We start from the raw sequence: 21,661 nt of genomic DNA, 5'->3' as shown, positions 1-21,661 counted from the left end.
AGGAAATTGCCTAACCCTAAATGGCTGCCCCTCCCCCTCCCCCAGTTGCTAGTGTCTGTCTCTGCATTTATCATTATTTCCACTCTCCCCTTGCTCCCACCCCTCTCCCTTTGCCCAACTTCTCTTTTACTGTCCAGGGCATCACCATCCTCCCAGTCACCCAGGTTCCCAACTTTGGTGTCATTCTCAACTTCTTTACACTAATCACACATATCCAATGTTTTTTGTTGTTTGCTTTTTAAACAGAAACAATTTTTTGTTTTTAATGAATTTGTAAACAAAAAAGCTCCCATTTCAAAAAAAAAACACAATCACAGGTCATATAGATGTTTACAGTGATTACATTTACATAAACAACTTACATACAAATTCAGTTCTAAGATGTTAACTTTCTGTGACAATTTTTTTAACAGCAAGAATATTACAGAGTTAATGCAGAATTCTAAAGATAATCTAGTCACTAAATTTTGTCTTAAATCTTCACTTTAGATGCTGTTATTTCTAGCACAGAATCTTTGGTTGCTACCATGTCAGCTGGCTTGCACATAGAAGTCAACAATTTGAAGAATCTTTACAACTTTCAAACCTCAGGGAGGGAAAAAATACTTTTAAGAGTACACAATTGCGAGCATTTACAGGTATTACAACTGTGGTTGAACAATGTTCATGCTGTTCTTATGAAATGAGATTTCACTGCAGTGTAATCTAAAATAAAAGGTAACCAAAATTGTAATATGCACAATTTCTCTCCATCACTTGTGTTCATCATTTAGTTAATTTTTTTTTTCACTGAAAAATGCAAAAATTGGACATGTTTCACTATCTCAGTTAATATTCATGGATCACAGCAGCTACAACTCAGAAGGCAACATCACCAATGTTGACCAGAGCCAGTTTATACTGAAATAAAGTTCTTTATATCAAGTAAATGGTTGTCCACAACCACTGGCAAGTGTACATATGAACGAAAATGTCCAGATTTGGGGAGCAACATAGTCCTATTCCAATCATCTGCTCTACTTCATATGTTTCTCTTCATGCTTGGAAAGCTGTGGGGCTTGGGGGGGGGGGGGTCTGCCGACCCTACCCACTAGAAGAGCTTGCCTTTTAGGTCACTTTCTGCTTTAACATTGTCCAATCGAAAGTGTAGTCGTACTGGTGGTTCAGAGTCCTGAAAAGAATACGAAATAGCTGCCTCAGATACATGTAATCCGGCGCCTCTTCAAAGCGCAGGCCACGGCAGTAGTTGAGATACATGGCAAATTCTGCAGGAAACCCCTGGCACAGAACTTCCACAGGGGTGGACATCTTCTTTTCGCTGATCTTTTCATACTTTTGCTTCTTGGTTGCAGCCTTCAGTCCTTGCCAGGGCAGGCTGGTCCTGTTAAAATACATCAACACATAGCCCAGGGACTCCATGTCATCTCGACGGCTCTGCTCGATGCCAAGGTGTGCATTGATGCTGGCATACCTGGCAGTGCCGGTGAGATTCTTATCTTCTCTGTAGGGTATGTGCTGTTTGGTTCTGTTGTCTCGATACTTTTTGGCCAGTCCAAAGTCAATAAGGAATAGCTTGTTACAATGGCGCCCGATCCCCATCAGGAAATTATCCGGTTTAATGTCCCTGTGGATAAAGTTCTTGGTATGCACATACTCGATTCTGCTGATCATCTGGTCGGCCAGCATCAGCACGGTCTTCATGGTGAACCTACGAGAGCAGAAATTGAAGAGGTCCTCCAGGCTGGGCCCCAGCAGGTCCATGACCAGAACGTTGTAGTCCTTCTCCTGGCCGTACCAACGCATGTGCGGGATGCCCACCCCGCCTTGCAGGACCTTGTACAGCTTGCTCTCGTACAACAGCTGGGGGTGCTTGGCTTTCTGCGACTCCAGCTTCACCGCCACCTCCTCGCCGTTCGTGATGTTGATGGCCAGGTAGATGTCGCCGAACGAGCCGGCCCCCACCTTCCGCAGCAGCTCGTATTTGCCCCCGACTATGCTGCTCGCCATCCTGCAGGTAGGGGAGGAGATGGTGGTGGAGGCGGGGGGTTGGGAGGGTGGCGATCGCGATGGGGACGCTGAGGGGACCAGGCCGGGCAGGCCTCACCCACCGGGCGAGCTTCACGGGCCGGGCCGGAGCCGGACGCTGGCCGCTCCCGCCGCCGCCGCCGCCGCCGCCGCCGCCGCCGCCGCCGCTGCCGCTGCCGCCGCGCCGAATCCGCCTCCTCCCAAGCCGAGCCCGCCTCGGGGTCTGCGGAGGCCCGGGCCTTCCCGACGGCGCAGCTTTTCTCGGGTCCAGCAATCGCTAGACACGGCCGCCGCCGTCGCTGCCAACGCAGGTTTGGTGGTGACGTGCCAGCTCCAAGCGGCGCAGTAGGCGGAGGCGACGTTCTGGCCGCTGCCCCCGACGTCGCCGCCGGCTCACTCCGCCCACGCCGCCATCTTGTTCTTCTGGCTCCAGCCACCACCCGATGCGCCCCAGCGAGTTCCCTCCAATCGGCGGCCGAGGCCTGCTACTTCTACCCTGGTAACATCCCGCCTCTCCTCTGCAGACACGCCCCCCTCTCAAAACTGAGCCCCGCCCGCCCGGGCCCTCTCCGGCCACCCCCCATTCCCCCCGCCCCCGCCGCCTGCGCAATGGCCCCCAGGCCAGCCTTCCCTCAGCTGTCAGCGATCTTTCTGAATTGGCCCATCTGTCACGTCCACCCTGTCCCCCACCCCCCACCCCCCACCCCCCACCCCAGCCGGCAGCCTGCACCTCTTGTTTCCTTCCAAATTCAGCTGGAGGCCTTCCTACCCCACTCCGCTAACACTTTCCCTGGGAGATTGCTGGCCATTTGCATGTATAAAGTATATCTACGCAGTTATTCCCATGTTGTGGCCCCCGTTACAATTGAGCGAAAGAAATAAGGCTATCTTCCCGTCCCCATTCCCTACCCCATTGCCGGGCACATAACACATACTTGTTGACTTATTGTCAAATAGCCGGAATGGATGAGAATAGCCTCGCTTTATTCCAGTTTTGAATATACTTGATATGCTTTCGGACAGATACTGGTTATCTTATTCAGAAAAGATACCTCTATACCTATACTTTGTACGATCGGGGGAGGGGGGAGCATAAATGTTGTGCCTTTGTACTGTTTTGCACAAATGTAGAACTGTTGTACTTTGGCAGAGATTTTCTCCATCTATTGATACTACCGTCATTTTGAATCTTTTCGTTTTTAATATAATTGAAGTAATTGTTTTCCTCGTGTTCAACAATCCTTGCCTTCCTGGCATAAATCCAAATTGATCACACTGAATAATCTTTTGTAGAAATTGCTCTAATTTTTTTTTTGCCAGGCTTTTGTTAAAAATTTAATATAAATATTCATTAGGGATATTGCTTTATAAGTCCCCTTTCTCTGCTACATCCTTCCCTGGTTTAAATATTAGGACTAGAATTCCTTCATAAAATGAACATTCTCAATTTTTTATAAGAATTTGTGTAGTACAAGTAATCATTTTTCTTTAAAAGTTCAATATTCTGTCATCATTTCCTTTCACAGTTACCTATTGTTTCTGTGGTTTGTTCTTTGATACACTCATTATTCAAGATTTCTTTATTAAGGATCCATTTAAGTCTGTGCTTTTTGGTCCCTAAATTAAATGTTCGTTCCTGGGGGTGGGGGTGGGGGTGGGGGTGGGGGCGGGTAGTAGTCTGTTAAGATGTCTCAAAGATTTCGACTGTTTTTTTATTTATTTGAGATTTCTCTGTGTCCTAATACGTGGTCTATTTTTGTAAAAGTGCCATCTGGTAATGAGCTCCGATAAAGGTCACATCATCAGAGCTCATAGGAACAAGGGATAAAAAATACTCTTTGCGACTATAGTTACAGGATTAGATAGGCACAGGAGATAAAATGGACAGTTCTGATTACATGAAAATGAACAGAAACATATAGTTAAAATTATAAGGGGAAAATTAGGACACAAATAGTTAATGGGGAAAACTTTAAAGCAAGTTTCTCTGATAAAATTCTGACATCCGAGAAAATAATATGTACATATGTGTATACACATAAATAAACGTATGTATATATAGATATGTATGTGTATCCTTGCATAAGGAACTTATTCAGGAAGGAAACAAACATTTATTAACTGTCTAATATGTCCCAGACACCCTGAAACACTTTCCAAATATTATCTAATTTGATCCTCACAGGAATCCTGGGAGATAAATACTATTATGTTCCCCAGTTTTACAGATGAGGAAACTGAGGCAGACAGCAGTTAACTGACTTGCCCAACATCACACAACTTCTAAGTATCTTGAGGCCCAATTTGAACTCAGATCTTCTCAATTCTGGGCCCATTTAGTTGCCTCAAAGGATACGGATAAAGAATTTGAACAGGAAGATCTCAAAGGGAGAAATCCAAGTTTTTGTAACCATACTATTCCCCCTGCACCCCCCAAAAATGTTTGAAATTATTGATAAAGAGAGAAATATGGATGTATTTCTGATGTGCCACCTAACACCTATTAGATTAGCAAAGATAATAAAAAGGGAAAGTAATAATAGCTGTCAGGCATGTCAGAGAACATATTTCACTGTTCGTGAAACTGTGAATTGGTAAAGCCATTCTAGAAAGCAAATTATGCTGCAAAAGTCATTAACCAGCACGTACCCTTCCACCTGCTGATGCCCTAGTTAGATGTCCTGTATGATAAAGAGATCAAAGAGGAAAAAGGACCATATGTGCAAAAATATTTTTGTTTTATCAAAAAACAAAGGACAATCATTGACTAGTCAATGGCTGAGCAGTTGATGGTATATGAATGTAATGGAATATTATTGCACTATAAGAAATGGCATAATAAGGGAAATTTTACTGAACTGGTACAGAGTAAAGTAAGCAGAACCAAAAGAACAATTTGGACAATAATGACCATATTTGTAAAAGAAAACAACATTAAGAATTCTGACCAGCCACAGCTCCAGAAGAAACATGCTTTACATGTCCTGAAAGAGGTGTGATGGACTCCACATGCAGAACAAGACATACATCTTCAGATATGACTTCATGTGGGGGGAGTTGTTTTGCTTGATTCTGCTTACTGCTTATAAGTAATGTGTTTTTTTTTTCTTTTCAAATTGGGAGGGATGGGATTTAGGGGTGTGATGAAATAATGGGGTTTAGCAGATACTCAAAGACCCCCCTGGAGATTAATCTAGACTGATTGAATCAAGTGAGAGTGATTGACTGCTGATTAGCCTACTTCAAGTTAACTGGGTTGTAATCACACCTGGCTAGGCCTTAAGAAGGTATTGTTCTCAGAAACTAGACTGTGAACTCAACTTGAGAACACCTTCAAAACCAATGGATTTGGATGCCGCCAACCAATCAGCTTGGAGCAGTGTGTAAGGACGGCCACTGTTCCAGACCTATAAAAAGCTTCCACAATCAGCTTGCTGGGGAGTTCCTGATTAAAGCAGGCTCTTGGAGGAGGACTTGAGGAAGAACCCAACCAGGCTGGAACTCTAGGCTAGATAGGCCTTTTCTTAACTTTCTGAACTCCATGTTAATACCTGTATGCTTTAATAAATGTTTGATGCCCAAAGACTGGTGCTGAAGCTTCTAATTTAAGGCAATCACACAATATAGATTTTAAACATCACAGGGGGAACAGGGAAGGGAAAAGAAAGGAAGAAAGAGAAAGAAAGGGAGGAGGGAGAGAGAGAAAGAAAGGGAAGGAGGGAGAGAGAAAGGAAGAAAGAAAAAGAGAAAGAAAGGAAGGAAGGAGGGAAGAAAAAGGAAGAAGGAGGGAGAGAGAAAGAAAGAAAGAAGGGAGAGAGAGAGTGAGCGAGTGAGCGCGCGCACACGTGCGCGCGTTATCAAAGCATTTTATTACATGCACAGAAAAGAATAAAAGGAAAGTCTGCAGGAAAAAACATAAATAGGACAGCTATGAAAGTTATATGTCATATTTTTGACATGCTTAGCAGGCTGTATATAATAGAATGTTATGGTTTCACATATATTTTTTTTCTATTTGACTTTGAATATGGAAATATTCATTTTTGTGGTTAAGTTCAGAAAGAAAATAATATTTTAAAACTTAATATAAGGATAGCTTTTTTCTTCTTGAACAAAAAATGGACAAAATATATTTTCTCTCCTTCCCACCCCACCCTGAATTGGTAAAAGAGACAGAAAGCAAAAACAAAACCCTCGTAACAAAAGCAGAAAGGTTGTTTGAGTGAGGCACATAAAAGCTGGTTAATTACATGTGCCTTCCTTGTCACACCCTTGGCCATCGCAGCCTTCAACAATAAAGGTATGCCAGGAAAGAACTATGAAAACCTCAGTTGTAACTCGTCCTTCCACAGCAACTCAAGGAACACAGCTGGTGGACTGAAGAACACTAGGTTCTGATTAGATCTGCAGCCCTGATTCAGGGCCTGGGATTAAAGGTACTGCAATTTGCTGGGGTTTGTACAAGCCAAATATCTTGAGATTTTATTGGTATCTCCAGCTTCAGATGACTCTGTAGCCAAAGAAGAAAGCTAAAAGGAGAATTTTACATTCTCTTTGCTAACTTTTAGAAAGCAACATGGGAGCGATTGCCTAAAAAGGGTTTTTGACCCCAAGTATCTAAATCTTCACAAATTATTTCATATTTTCTTATTGTTTATTGTGACCATTAACAGAAGGTGTCCATATATGCTGCATGAGCAAAAGCAGTATAGTCAAACAAAACAAATTCCCACATTGGTCATGCACAAAAAATAGAAATGTCTCCTTCAGTACCCCTTAGTCCATCATTGCTCTATAAAGACATGGATACTCAATTTTCATAAAAGTCTTCTTATTGGTGGAGATTGATTACTCGATGCTGTGTACCTGTTTCAGTGGGACCTCCAAATTGAAAGGAAAATGACCCTTGCTCAGTAATTCTCTGGAACTCAGCAGCGATCTGTCAAAGGCTCATTTATTTTCATTCTCACAAGAATGGACACTGCCAAATAAGTGCTACAGCCAGCAAGGGCAGAGGATAGGGGCTAACAGGCCCTGTTTTAATCCCTAGTCCCTAACACAAAATGGAACCTCCCTTTGTTCATCACCGGCCGATTACTTAAGGGTTACAATCTAGGCTCAAAGCTCGCTAACCAGAATGCAGTATTCTTTTTTTTTTTTTTTTTTTAGTGAGGCAATTGGGGTTAAGTGACTTGCCCAGGGTCACACAGCTAGTGTTAAGTGTCTGAGGCCAGATTTGAACTCCAGTACTCCTGACTCCAGGGCCGGTGCTATATCCACTGCACCACCTAGCTGCCCCATAATGCAGTATTCTTAACCCTAATTTCCATAATTAATCTTTGGGTTCTCAATCAATGGGGGAGGTGACACAGGGACATTCCTTCAATATTCCCTTATATGGACACAGCCCAGAAGAGGACCTCACTGAGACCAGCTCAGGGCTCCTTGAACCATGTGATCTGTGTGCTGGAGGGGAGGGGAGGGAAGGGAGACTGAGACCTTTGTCCTCAAACAGGTCCAGAGGACTGTCATTTGAATGGTGATGGTTTTATCCTTATTGAGAGAGGACTCTTACCCATTTCCTCACATTAGGAAAATAGAAATCCTGGTCTTCTGGTTTCCAAATTTGAGAGAGAAGACATGAGGTTTCAGATGATTTTTAGAAGGAAATTCTAGAAAGAAATTGCCATGTAGAGCTGCTACCTCATTGACATCTCTATCCCCAGTTTACTATATGAAGGACTTCAGGAAACTTCCTTTTGGGTAAGATCTGAGACGCTTTCTTTTAGTCGAGTTACTTCACTTCCAATGGGAGAGCTCACTTATTATGCATTGTCTGCTATACCTTCTCTAATTTAGTTTTATAATATGAGAAAATAATTATTAACAATGGATTTCAAGGCAGCTAGATGGTGCAATGGATAAGCATTGGCCCTGGATTCAGGAGTACCTGAGTTCAAATCCGGCCTCAGACACTTACTAGCTGTGTGACCCTGGGCAAGTCACTTAACCCCAATTGCCTCACCAAAATAATAATTAAAAAAAAAACAAAACAATGGATTTCGGGGCAGCTAGGTGGCACAGTGGATAGAGCACTGGCCCTGGATTCAGGAGGACCTGAGTTCAAATCCGGCCTCAGACACTTATCACTTACTAGCTGTGTGACCCTAGGCAAGTCACTTAACCCCAATTGCCTCACCAAAAAAAAACCACCATGGATTTCTTGGGGGGACCCAGAGATCATTTTCTCAGTCCTTTCTCTCTGACACTCCAGAAAGTCCTGTTCTCCTTAATCTGGGACAAAAGAAAGGGAACAAAAGAAATGGAGATAGATTCTTTTGTCTAGTTGAGTGAAGGACTGGTCAAACCATATCTAGATAATGGACTTTGCCTTAAGCAACTTGAGTGAGGGTCTGTAGAGTTTGTTTTAATATAGACCACCTTTAAATTACATCAACTAGTAGAATTGAATGATGCTAATAAATTAGCTCTGATCAATTTCTAATGACCTGCCTCTATCAAAAAAGGATTAACAACCCTTGGAGTATGCCATGGGTCTTTTTGGGTTTTAGAAGTCTTCTGGGTCTTCTAGGTCTTCTGAGCTCTATGTCTCCTTGAGACCACATGCTTAGTAGAAATGTTCTTATTGTTCCTTTTGCATTTCAACTGACCTAGACTCATGGCCAATTTGTGAAAGCTAAATATTCCCGGCCTCTGATGGTGGTGTATTCAAGAGATGTTGCAAAGGTGAAGTTGACAAGCCTAGGCAAGAGATTGGCTATGGGGGCTGAGAGAGAGTGAGGAGTCCAGGATGACTCCTAGGTTAGGACCTCGTGAGACTTGGATAGTGGTGTTGCCCTCTACAGTAATAGGAAAGGGGAAAGTAGGAGAGGGGAAGATAATGAGTTTGATTTTGGACATGTTGAGTTTAAGTGGTCTACTGGACATCTACCTTGAAATGTGTGAAAGACGGTTGGAGATGTGAGATTGGAGGTCAGCAAAGAATTTGGAGGCAGGATAGGTAGACTTGAGAACCATCAGCCTACACATGGTAAGTCAGCTCATGGGAGCTGACAAAATCCCCAAGTGAAGTAGTATAGAAGAAGAGAAAAGGGTCTAAGACAGAACCCTGAGAGACACCTATGGTGAGAGGGCATAATCTGAAAGAGGATCCAGCAAAGCACACAGAGGAAGAACAGTCAAGGAGTAAGGAGGAGAACTCAGAGAGAGAAGGGTGGCCCAAAAAGCCTTAGAGAGAAGAGTATCAAGGAGGAGAGACTGATTAACAGCATCAAAGGCCACAGAGAGGTAAAGGAGACTGAGGATTAAAAAAACAGGCCAGAGGCAGCTAGGTAGCACAGTGAATAAAGCACCTGCCCTGGATTCGGGAGGACCTGGGTGCAGATCCAACCTCAGACACTTGACACTTACTAGCTGTGTGACCCTGGGCAAGTCACCTAACCCTCATTGCCCCAAAAAAAACCCCAAACCAAACCAAAACAAAAACCAGGCCATTGGATTTGGCAATGAAGAGATCATTAGTAACTTTGGAGAGATCAGTTTCAGTAGAATGATAATGTTGAAAGTTGGGTTATAAGGGGTTAAGAAGAGAGTGAGAGCAACACGACTAATGTGAAATATGTTTAATGTGATTGTACATTTATAACCTATATCAAATTGCTTTCTGTCTTGGGGAGAGGGGAGAGAAGGGAGGGAGGGAGAAAAATTTGGAACTGAAAATCTTACAGAAATAAATGTTGAAAACTATCTTTCCATGTAACTGGAAAAAATAAAATGCGATTAAGATTGAGGGGAAAAGAGAAGAGATTGAGAGGAGAGAGAGTAGAGGCACATATTGTTTATGAACTTTTCAAGGAGTTTAATTACAAAGGACAAAAGAGAAATAACACCTAGTTATCAGGGATGGAAGGATCAAGTGAGGTTTTTTTCCAGTTTGGCGGAGAAATGGGCATGTTTGTAGGAAGCAGGGAATGAGACAGGAGACAGGGAAAGGATGAAGATAAGTAAGAGTGGGAAGGAGAGAGCAGATAATCTGTTGGAGGGAACAGGATGGAATAGGATCACGTATACAGGTAGAGGGGTTGGTCTTGGTAAGAAGTGAGGCCACATCATCATGTGAGATGGGGGGGGGGTGAAGGAGGAGAGGGGGCAGAAGGCACCTGAGGGATAGGAGATGAGGAAGGGGGAGAAGACAGAGCTTACAGTGAATGGCCTCAATTACTTCTGTAATGTATGAGGCAAGATTCTCAGCTTGGGGGTGGGGGGGCAGGGAGGGAGCCATGAGAGGTTTGAAGAAGAATGAAGTTTTGAAGAGCCTCTGTGAAGAGTGGTAGAGTGCATTGATGAAGGAGGTCGAATAGGATTGCCTAGCAGCAGTTGTTGTCCTTCATAATTGAAGAGGACCAAATGACATCATGATGTCAGGGTCAATGTACAGTGTGTCCAACTGTGGTTGATCAAACCAATATGAGTTCTGAAGGCTCTACCACAGGTTGGGCACAAATAGTCCTCATGACCATTTGGGAGGGAGATGTCTCTAAACTTGTGCATTTCATGTTTCCTTTGAGTTCCCAGAGAACAGAGCCTTCTCTGATGCAGGCACGCCATGCTAGATGACCCTGTTCTAGTGTCTCTGACAAAAGCAGTAAGGACCCAGTTGTGGTTGTATAACATCAATTTGTAGCAGACCCAGTCAAAATGGTTGCATGATTTTTCCCCATCAGTGGCACATGTGTAGGAATGGTAGCAGTAATCCAAGGCTGAGGCTTGGCAGGCTGTAGTCAGCTATATGATGAGGAGGATAGAGATTCAAAAGAGGAAGACTGCAGAACTGAGTTGGTTCATCAAGGGGTCACATGGGGAGAAGAGGAGAGGACCTGGGTGAGAATTGAACACAGAGGATGGTATATTTGAGGGTGATGCCAAGATCAAAGGTGTGACCATCTTTGTATGGCTGAGGTGGGATACAGGAGTTGTTGTTTGAGAATTCTCAAAGAGGACCATGACATCAGAGCTGATGTCCTGACTTGCACTGAATTGGATTTAAGTGAGGGAGGGCTGTGCAAGGTCACTAACTTCACTGTCTCTTCTAGAGCCATCTGGGTCCAGTGGCCAGATAGATAGATAGATAGATAGATACATACATACATACATACATACATACATACATACATACATACATACATCCAACAGGACAACTGGAAATGACCCCTGATGTTTAAGGCAGTTGGGGTTAAGTGACTTGCCCAGGGTCACACAGCTAGTATCAAGTGTTTGAGGCAGGATTTGAACTCATGTCCTCCTGATTCCAGGGCCACACTGTGCCACCAAGCTGCCCCAAAGGGTAGAGTAGTAATTCATGGGAAGTGAGTAGGTTGAGGAATAGAGTGTTGAATATTTGAGGAAAAGTCAATATGTATGTTGAAGTCCCCTAGTATCAAGACAAGAGTTGGAGAGGAGGGAAAAATTGTGAGCCAAGTACCGGACTCATTGAGGAAGGAAGGGGAGTGACCTGGAATCATTCCCCTTTCCACTGCACCAGCCAGCCTTCCATATATTAGAGGAGATACAGAGGAGATGAAAGCAAGAGTAATGTCAATAAAAATCCCAGCCTCCATTTCTTGAGCACTGCAAAGTTTACATGGTACTCTCCTCACCACAGCCCTGTGAGGTAGATAAGGCAAGTATTATTATTCCCATTTTATAGAAGAGGACAACCTAGGCTTGGAGAGGTATGTGACATATATAAGGTCATGGGGCTAGCATCTTAGATAGTCCACTACTTGTTCTACTACATCACACTCCTTTTCAGCAGCAGCAGCAACAACAGTGACAACAAAGGGGGCTGACATTTATATAGTGGTTTGAGATTTACAAAAGGCTCTGCAGCCATTTTCTTCTTTGGTCCTCACAATAAACCTGTGAGGCACTACTTACCTGCTAATGCAGGTGTTACTATTTCCATTTTACAAATCAGAAAACTGAGATCCATAGAGGTTATTCCATTTGCCCATCATCACACAGGTGGGGAGCATCCAATGTGGGATTCAGACCCATGCCTCTCCTGAGCACTGGTCCCAATCTCTTTGCACTATCACACATTTGCTGATGAATATCTCAAAGTGCAACATACCATGGGAAAAATGTATATATATATATATATATATATATATATATATATATATATATATATATTTTTAGTGAGGCAACTGGGGTTAAGTGACTTGCCCAGTGTCACACAGCTAGTAAGTGTTAAGTGTCTGAGGCCAGATTTGAACTCAGGTACTCCAGACTCCAGGGCCGGTGCTCTATCCACTGCGCCACCTAGCTGCCCCAAAATATATAATTTTTTAAAAAGCTCAGGCCTCAGCTCAGGTTTGGGAAGATGATGATAATGGAGGACAGAGAGCTTTATGTTCAACTTTTGTCTTGCTTCATTTTTCTCTGCTAAGGAAAATGCTCTTTGGGCAGGAAAGACACAAAAATGGCAAATGAGGCACAACAAAAGATAAGTGAGGTCATAGTAAGAGGCCACCAAGTTGTCCTGGCTGAATTTCAATGACCTACCTAGTCCAAGTGAATTCCATCCTCTATAAGAACTTGTAAGTCTGAGCTGTGCTCAGAGGTCCAGGATGCCAGGAAAGAAAGAAACAAGAGCTCTGTTCCTGAGACCACAGTGCCCAGTTATTCCCTCGACTCAGGTATATCTTTAGCTACTAAAGAATTGTTAGATGAACAGAGGAAGGTTTTGTTGACCAGAAGGTGGATAAATAGCTCAGCCATTGTGTTATTTGAAAGATTCAGGAGAGCAAGACAAGAGAAGACCCAATGTCCTGAACTTCAGAACAAGGAGGCAAACTACCGAGTGGGCCAAAAGTCATGATTTTAAAGTAAGTTTTTGTTTTTGTTTTGTTTTTTTGGCAGGGCACTGAGGGTTAAGTGACTTGCCGAGGGTCACACAGCTAGTTAAGTGTCAAGTGTCTGAGGCTGGATTTGAACTCAGGTCCTCCTGAATCCAAGGCCAGTGCTTTATGCACTGCGCTACCTAGCTGCCCCCCAAATAACTTTTTGAAAATTATTTTCTTTCTTTTTGCCATTTATGAGATTTGATTTTTCACACACAATGTAAAATTCATTTCCTATATATACTATATATGACGCTATGCTACTGTAAATTCAAAACAAAACCCAAAAGAGTTATTCAGTATTGAAACCCCTTCCTGACTTTTGGTCCACCCTCTACAAAATCTGTGAGCTTGACTTTGGGTCCTGACCAATAACAGAGGAAGAAAGTGATGACTTTAGAACCATTGGGGGCTTATATCTCTGTGAGAGAGAGTTGGGGCTCATCAACTTTTGCCTTAAAACCCTCCCTGTTTCTCCTGAGGAGGATATCCTCCTAAAGCACCCAAGTTCACAATTCACAGGATCTTCCATCTAGAACTCCAAAGGACCCTGGAGGCAATCTTGTCCAACTCCTTCATTTTACAGGTGCGAAAACAGAGGCTCAGAGAGATGATGTGATGTTATTTGCTCAGGGTCACAGAGTCAAATTTTGAAACTTGGGTTCTGAGATTTGAAGTTCAGCCTCATGGTCATGGTCATCCTCAAGTTTCCTTCCTTCTTCTCCCTCCCCCAAGTGTCCAATTAGATTTCAAGTTCTGTCTATTCTGCTTCCACAACATCTCTCCTATTTATTAATCACTCCCTATGTGCCAAGTTGGTCAGGTTTTTCCTCTAGAGGCCAAGCAAAACATTGAGGATATAAATACACAACACACACTCATGAATACACATACATACATATACACATAGACATATTTTAATATATGAAGAAAGAGAGAGAGTATTTGCTTTCAAGGAGCTTATGTTCTAATAGGGGAAGACATCTCAGTAGAGAGAAGTTGTTACCAGGGAAGGGAGTTTTGCTCTGGGGTGGTGAGAAGTTTGCAGTTGCAGGTAGATGATGAGATAGCCTGGGATTGTGGCTGGTTGGCATGTGAAGCCAAAGCTTTTTCTGGTGTCTAGGGCCAGTATAGGAAAGCAGTGTGGAAAAGGGATTGGACTTTTGTTGGTTGGGCCAAGATGGGGAGGAGAAATGGTTAGAAGTTGCAAGCAGGCAGGAAAATTTAGATTTAATTGGTTTGGATTAGATGGCTTCTGAGGTTCCTTTCAGCTAGATCTATCATCCTATTTTACACCACAGCCCTTTCCACTGGGCCATTTTCCCAACTCCCGCTTGCATTCCAGGTTTGTATTCCTCTGAGAGTCAAATTCTACAACTCTTAAAGTTCTAAAAGTAATCCTGAGGGGTTATGCTTCTAACAATGTTATTCCCAAACCCCTACCAGTGTGCATTCCATTTATGATCAGCCAGAAGACTGTAGTTTTTAGTGAAATTATTTGCTGTGAGGAAATGGGGAATGGTCTCCTCTCAATAAGAATATAATTGTCACCATTCAAATTACACTCCTCTGGACCTCTTTGAGGAAAAAGGTCTCCTTTCCCCCCCTCCCCCTCCAGAAAACAAAATCACATGGTTCAGGGAAGCCCTGAGTTGGTCTCAATTAGGTCCACTCCCGAGCTATGTCCATATAAGGGAGGACTGAAGAATTGTCCCTGTATTACCTCCCCCATTGGCTAAGAACCCAAAGAATAATTATGGAATTAGGATTAGGAATACTGCATTCTGGTTAGCTAATTTTTGTGGTTAGATTGTAACTCTTGAGTAATCAGACCAGTGATGAAAAAGGGGAGGGTCCATTTACCTTAGGGACTAGGGTTTAAAATGGGGCCTGTGATTTAGGGGCAACGCCAAGATAGGGGAGGAAAGACATTAAACGCACAGAGCTCCTGATACAATTACCCCAAAAACAGCAATAAAAGAACTCCTGGAGCAGAAAAAAAACCACAAAAAGATGGGCTGAGATTATTTTCCAGCCAAAGACAGATTAAAGGGGGCCTGTGCTGGGCTGTAAGAATAGTCCAACCCTGTGATTACACCGACACAGATCCCAGACACATTGCACCATAGGAACTTATCCCTGAGCCTCCGAATCAGCTGCAGCACCTGCATCTTCTGGAACTAAGCTTACAGTTGGGTGAGAGGGTTGAACGGCTGGCCGGGGTAGGGGGGAATACAGTGGTGTCTGCTGGACCTAAAGAGGCATTCGGCTATCCCACCCCAGCAAGGAACCAGGAAGAAATCCTAAGCAGAGGGAGGCCCAGGTAGGGGAGGGGTGCAGGCTTGTCAGAGCTAAGAACCACAGCACACAAAGTTCTGCTGGCTGGTTAATTAGCAAGTTGGCTTGAGGTTATCTTCAGACCAGAGAACAGGCCAGGCAAAAGAAAAAGCTGCCCTCCCTCAAACCAAAACACTTGGGACCCTCTGAAGCTCGTAACAGTGTAGTTTGGAAGGAGGGCCCCACTGTAAGAAGGAGTTAAAAGTCAAGTAAAAGACAGAAAGAGGAGCAAGCAAAGAAAGTTGAGAACTATTGAAAGTTTCTTTAGCAACAAGGAAGATTGAGGTGCACCGCCAGAAGAGGATAACAACCTCAGAGTCCCAACATCCAAAGCTTCCAAGAAAAATATGAATTTGTCTCAGGCCATGGAAACACTCAAAAGGGACTTTGAAGAGAGAAAGTAGGAGAGACAGAAGGAAGATTTAGAGAGGTGGAGGAAAGAATGGAAAGAGAAATGAGAGCAATGCAGGAGAGTCATGAGAAAAAAGTCAACAACTTGAAAAGCCAAATGTAAAAGGAGATACAAAAGCTCTGTGAAGAAAATTATTGCCCAAGAATTAGGATTGAACAAATGGAAGCTAGCGACTTTATGAGAAACCAACACACAGTAAAGCAAATCCAAATGAATAAAAAAATAAAGGGCAATAGGAAATATCTCCTTGGAAAAACAGCTGACCTGGAAAACACATCCAGGAGAGATAACTTGAAAGTTATTGGACTACCTGAAAACCATGACCAAAATAAGAGTTTAGACAGCATCTTCCAAGTGATTGTCAGGGGAAATTACCCTGATATTCTAGAAGCAGAAGGTAAAATAGACATTGAAAGAATCCACTGAGAACCATGACATGGAGGTGGAGGCGGGGGGGGGGGGAAGTGTCATGACTTGCAGTAAATTTGGATTTAAGTGAGGGAGGGCTGTGCAAGGTCACCATCCTTACTCTTTCCTCCAGAGCCATCTGGGTCCAGTGGCAAGATATATATCCAGATTACTGGAGATGGCCCCAGATGTTTCAAGGCAATTGGGGTTAAGTGTCTTGCCCAAGGTCTCACAGCTAGTAAGTGTCTGAGGTTAGATTTGAACTCAGGTTCTCCCAGCTTTAGGGCCAGTGCTCTATCCACTGTGCCACCTAGCTGCCCTAAAGAACAATAGTAGTGAGGAAGATGTATAGGATAGGTCTTTGGCAAAGGGATAACACAACTCCTAGAACTTTATGGCCTAGAATTCCTTTTTTGAGTCCATTTCTTCTTTGGTGAAAGGGTTCAAGTACCTTGAAGCTACCTCCCTATTCAGGGTGATTCTCTTACCACATCTTGGGAGCAAAGTGACACAGCAAAGACAAATTCTTTGCTGTGTCACTTTGCTCCCAGGTAAATGTGTTGGCTCCTACTGGTCCATTCTCTCTGATTGCAGCTGGATGCACTGCATGCTACTGGTCGAATCTCTCTGATAAAATGATCAGATGAGGGACGGTGGTAAGGAAAGATAATGAAACTTCTTCCCCCAAGATTGATTCCCTTTCAGGGGCTTGGTTTCAATTCTGGAACTGGAATCCTTAGCTCCTAAACCTGAAGTCTTCTATCTGTAGATTGGTCCACTGCTGAAATACCTACAGCTATTTAATACCAACAATAATAAGAAGCTAACCCAAGGTTACTGTATTTGGTCAATTAGTTATTCCCTTCTTAACTCAATTAAAGAGATTCAAACCTTATAAAGAGATCATAGGGCTAGACCATCTTGTTCCCACATTTAAAACTTCATCCTGCACTTACAGGGATTACATTAACTTGAGGAGGGAAGTGTGGAACTCCTTCCTTATATTATGATTCTGTGTGTACATCATATCCTTCTGCCCACTCCTTAGAATGGCTCTATTATATTCTATCATGTGTAACACTTAGTTCTGTAAGGTTAAATAGTAGTACATTTCAAGAACCTTGAAAGCAGGGACCACATATTTTCATTTTTATAGACCAATAGAACAAAACCAGTGCTGAAGCATTTGGCAAGGAGAGGTCAGAGATGCAGCAGGAACTAGACCTGATCTTGTAAACCGTAATGGGCAGGAACCTGAATCAACCAATCTGTTATATGCTGACCCCAGATATGGACAAAATTCCTTTGTGCTATCATAATCTTTTATCATTTCATCTTTCCCTCTGTTTTATGAACTGAATTCCTGCACTCCATCTCAATGACCATCATATTCTTTTTTGTGGGGCAATGGGGGTTAAGTGACTTGCCCAGGGTCACACAGCTAGTAAGTGTCAAGTGTCTGAGGTTGGATTTGAACTCGGGTCCTCCTGAATCCAGGGCTGGTACTTTATCCACTGCGCCACCTAGCTGCCCCCCCCCTCCCAAAGACCGTCCATAGTCTTGATCTTGCCGTTGCCCATATGTGTTTTGGTTCCATTTTCAGGAATGTGGAAAGTGCTTTTTCTGATTAGAACCTTCTGTCTATCCTACTGCATGGTGTTGAGACGGATAAAGGCCTGGAAGGAGTAGTAGAATTTAATGGATTAGTAAATGAGAAGCACAGTCACCTGAAAGAAATTAGAATAGGCCACGAAGCTGCAGGCTCTTAAGAAACCAAACTGGAAATAATATTTTATTTGGCAAAAAGGGATCAGCCTTTAGCAAAGTTATGCAATGGGGTTTGGGTGTCTAAGAAAACCATCAATTTGCTAGAGACAGATTCATTGAGGGAAAAGGAAACTGGAAGCAGAGCAGCTTAACAGCAGAAATTAAATGTCTTAAGAGACTATGAAATGTTAAATCAATTGAAAGAGAAGTGCAACCCTGGGACCTGCAGCAGCCACTCTAACTGCATTGCATTATGGTGCACTGTGGAAAGATGACAGACAGGAAATGGGTTTTTGGAGGACCCCGGATCCAACTCCCCTCCCCTAATGTCCCCAGTAAAGCTTTAAGAAATTGTTAACCTGGAAATTAAGGAAACAATCAATATAGGAGAAAATAAGGTCTTTAAATGGGGCAGAGGAACTATAGCTCGTGGTATGGCAAAGCAAGAAGGTAGGAATACCCAAAGATGAGAACCGAGGACAGGGTTTTTATGGGGTTAACAGAAGAAAAGGGAAGGGGGGGGGGAAACCCTGCTCCTGAGTCAGGTACAGAAACTAGTAACTACTTAATGTAAATGAACCTTTTACAAAAGAAACCATAGAACTGCTCCAGAGTTGAGTATAGACCCTACTTAACTCTAAATAGAAACTAAAGGTAGGTGGACCCTTTTATATAATAACACAAAGTCCAGGGAGTAAGGGGGTGGGGGATTATTTTGCTTGGAGGAAGGTCCATCAATGGATGATCAGCCCCAGGCAATTCACCTGCCTGGGGAAGGGGATTGGGTGGGGAATCAGTCAGTTCTCAGTAAATTTGTAGTTATCAAAATTCACCAGAAAACCAAAATGAATCAGCCACAAATTCTTCCAAGATGGCTGGATCTGCATAGAACAAGCTAATCTTGTTGACCCTCTCACTGAGGCTCATGGGATTGGGAAAGGATGTGGTCAAATCTGTTAGGCACGGTAAGCGGTGTTTGTGCCATTTCTGTTCACCTTTGTGTCTGTAGCTCCCCCCATACTGTTGGGGGCAGGGGTCGTTTAGTGCCTGTCCATTTTTTGGTTTCACCAGCTCCAGATTCACCCTACCCCCCTCTTCTTTCACTTCAGCTAGGCCCCAGGAGCCTCTGGTGAGTGGTTGGAGGGGGGAGAGGGGATTCCTCAGGGAGGGGCCCTCCATTGCCTTTCTTCCTTCGTTTTGGGGTCAGGCTGGGTGGGGATTAGGAGGGGATTAAGTGAATGGGGAGGGGGGGAGGGAAGCTGCAGCTTTGCATCAGGGTGGGAGATCCGACGGGAATTCTGCCTCAACCAGGCGCTCTGCTTCCCATTGGCTACCGGGGATAAAGAGCAGGGCTCTAGAGGCTCAGGCCCCCTGGCCTGGGCCCGGGCCTGGGGCAGGTGCGGGGTGGGAGCGGAGCTCTGCGGCAGCTGGACCGGCTGCTCCCATTTGGCTGCCCGGGATAAAGAGCAGGGCTAAGAGGTGCGGGCCTGCCCGCTATGCCCAGGCGGACGGACAGACTGACAGATTGAGTGGACTCCTCCCGCACTCCCTGCGCTGTGGGCCCAGGCCCTGATCCTCCCACAGCCCTCTACCCCATACCGGACCCCTTTGTCCGCAAAGCCACGAGCCTTTCTGCGGCCTTTTCCAGCCCAAGCTCCCTCCCTGTTCCATCCCGGGAGTTTCGACTCCACCGGATCGTTCATTGCAAAGTGACTGCGGCGGCAAGTTGTCTGACCTGCCTTGCTCCCTGCCCCTCCCCATCCAGAAGCCGCCATGGCTCGCCACAAGTGCTGATTGGCCAAGTTTACACATGCTAAGTAGCATCATGGAAACACTAATCGGACTTGGACTTCTCAATGGATGCAGTCGAACGTTATTAATCAAAGTGTGTAAGCAATACCCTCTAAGAATTTTTGGTGAATTCCTGGGCCCAGATCCTCTCAGTGATCCCTCCCACCTTGGGCCATTTGACTGAAGGTCAATAAATCCGGAGGTAAGGCAGGAAGATAAAAAGGTTGGTTAGCAGCAGCCGATGAAAAGTTGCCTGGTGACAAGCAGAGTGGGACAAAGAGAGATGAACACATAAAAGGTTTTACTCAGCCTTAAGGCAACATTACAGGGGAAAAAAGGCAAGTCTTTGGTGAAGCTCAGCCAGTTTCTTTATTTGGGAGGTTGAGTAATAGGCATGGGATGTCAGGTGTTTGGGGGGAGAATATGTTATACCTGGGGTTAGATCACCTTTTCAGCCTTGGGGTCTCTGGAGTTGCCCCAAATCAGTTTTACTACAGTGGGATATTTTCCCTGAAGTTAATCTTATTAGTGATCCTGGCAGAAAATCTCTAAGATAGTGGAGTCCTCCTTGAAGATAGGATTAGTAAAGCTCATCCTGTTCTTGTCAGCCTGAAGGGCTGTATTGATGCAGCCCCATTGCTCTATTTCCTTAACCTTGAGACAAAAATGATCCAAGGGTCCATTGATTAGATACTCCTGTCAATCTCCAAATTAAGGAAGCAGAGATAGTTATTTGCAGATGTTATTTACATATAGAGCAGTTAACCCCAAGGTTAACATATTCCCTCCCCTCCAAGGGGCAGCTCGATGGCACAGTGGATGGAGGAGGTCCTGAGTTCAAATGTGACCTCAGACATTTAACACTTACTAGCTGTGTGACCCTAGGCAAGTCACTTGACCCCAATTGCCTCACCAAAAAACAACAACAAAAAAACATATTCTCCCCCAAATCACCTGACATCTGTCCCCTTTACTCAACCTCCCAACTAGAGAAAGTGGCTGAGCTTCACCAGACAGGCTTTTTGTTTTGTTTTTGGTTTTGCCCCTGTAATTTTGCTTCAAGATTGAGTAAAACCCTTTATGTGTATCTCTTTGTTCTACTCTTTGCTTGTCACCTGGCGACTGTTCATCAGCTGCTGCTAACCAAACTTTTTATCTTCCTGCCTTGCCTCCGGATTTATTGACCTCCAGTCAAATGGCCCAAGGTGGGAGTGCACATCTGGATGGGGAAAAAAGTCAGAGAGCTCAAAGCAAGGGCTTCAGCAGTCTCCTCTAGAATGTGAAGACATAAGCAGAATTGGTTACAGTGGAATTTTCCAGAAAGCATGAGGGGGAAGATAAGTTACACATGGCTGGAAACAAGTAACAGAAGTGGGGAAGATAAGGACACCTGCCAACTGCTGAGAACTGGGGCTGGGGCTTCTTCCCCAGCCTTGTGACCTTCCAGCTTCCAGGAACAATGTCTGGAAGCTCAAAATAGAGATTGGGGCAGTGTTCTCTTCTTATCATAGTAGTGGCAAGAAGTCTCGGGGAAGGTTTCTAACCGTCCGTTCACAGTTTTTCTCATCCCAGTGGTACCCAGAAGCTGGAGCCAGATATTCTCTTGCCACAAACTGGAAGGTTACTTTTTCTGGGAAGAAAACTTGCAGCCTACCTCCTCCACAGAACAAAGCGACAACTTGCTATCTTAGAGTTGCCAATAAACTTCTTTCATACTATACTTACAAGGTTCCCCCTCAGCTTAGCTACGTGTCTGCTTCAGAGGTGATCATCTGGCATGTCTTCCTTAATCAGCACTTCCCTCCAGGGATCACACACATGCTCAAGTTTCAGAGGTGTGTGTGTGTGTGTGTGTGTGTGTTGAGTCTTAGGAAAAGGCTGAGATGACTGGGGTCTCAGGTAGATTTTTTTTTCACACATTTAAAAGCTGTGTTCCTAAGTTGTTTACTACATAATTTGATTGGTAGTTGACTACATTCATTACCGACAAAGTCAT

The 21,661-nt window shown here is 44.0% G+C and overlaps 1 protein-coding gene across 1 annotated transcript; it reads right to left on the bottom strand.

Moving 5' to 3' along the window:
* Positions 1–325: 325 nt before the first annotated feature.
* Positions 326–2,156, bottom strand: LOC122733413 (casein kinase I-like). The gene is given in 1 exon segment (XM_043973788.1): positions 326–2,156. A coding segment is annotated over 1 exon segment (924 nt). The 5' UTR covers positions 2,008–2,156; the 3' UTR covers positions 326–1,083.
* Positions 2,157–21,661: the final 19,505 nt, after the last annotated feature.

This window comes from Dromiciops gliroides, chromosome X (genome assembly GCF_019393635.1).
Source record: "Dromiciops gliroides isolate mDroGli1 chromosome X, mDroGli1.pri, whole genome shotgun sequence".
Taxonomy (NCBI): Eukaryota; Metazoa; Chordata; class Mammalia; order Microbiotheria; family Microbiotheriidae; genus Dromiciops; species Dromiciops gliroides.
Note: the sequence above shows the minus strand (reverse complement) of the source record. Positions and strands in the feature narration are given on the sequence as shown.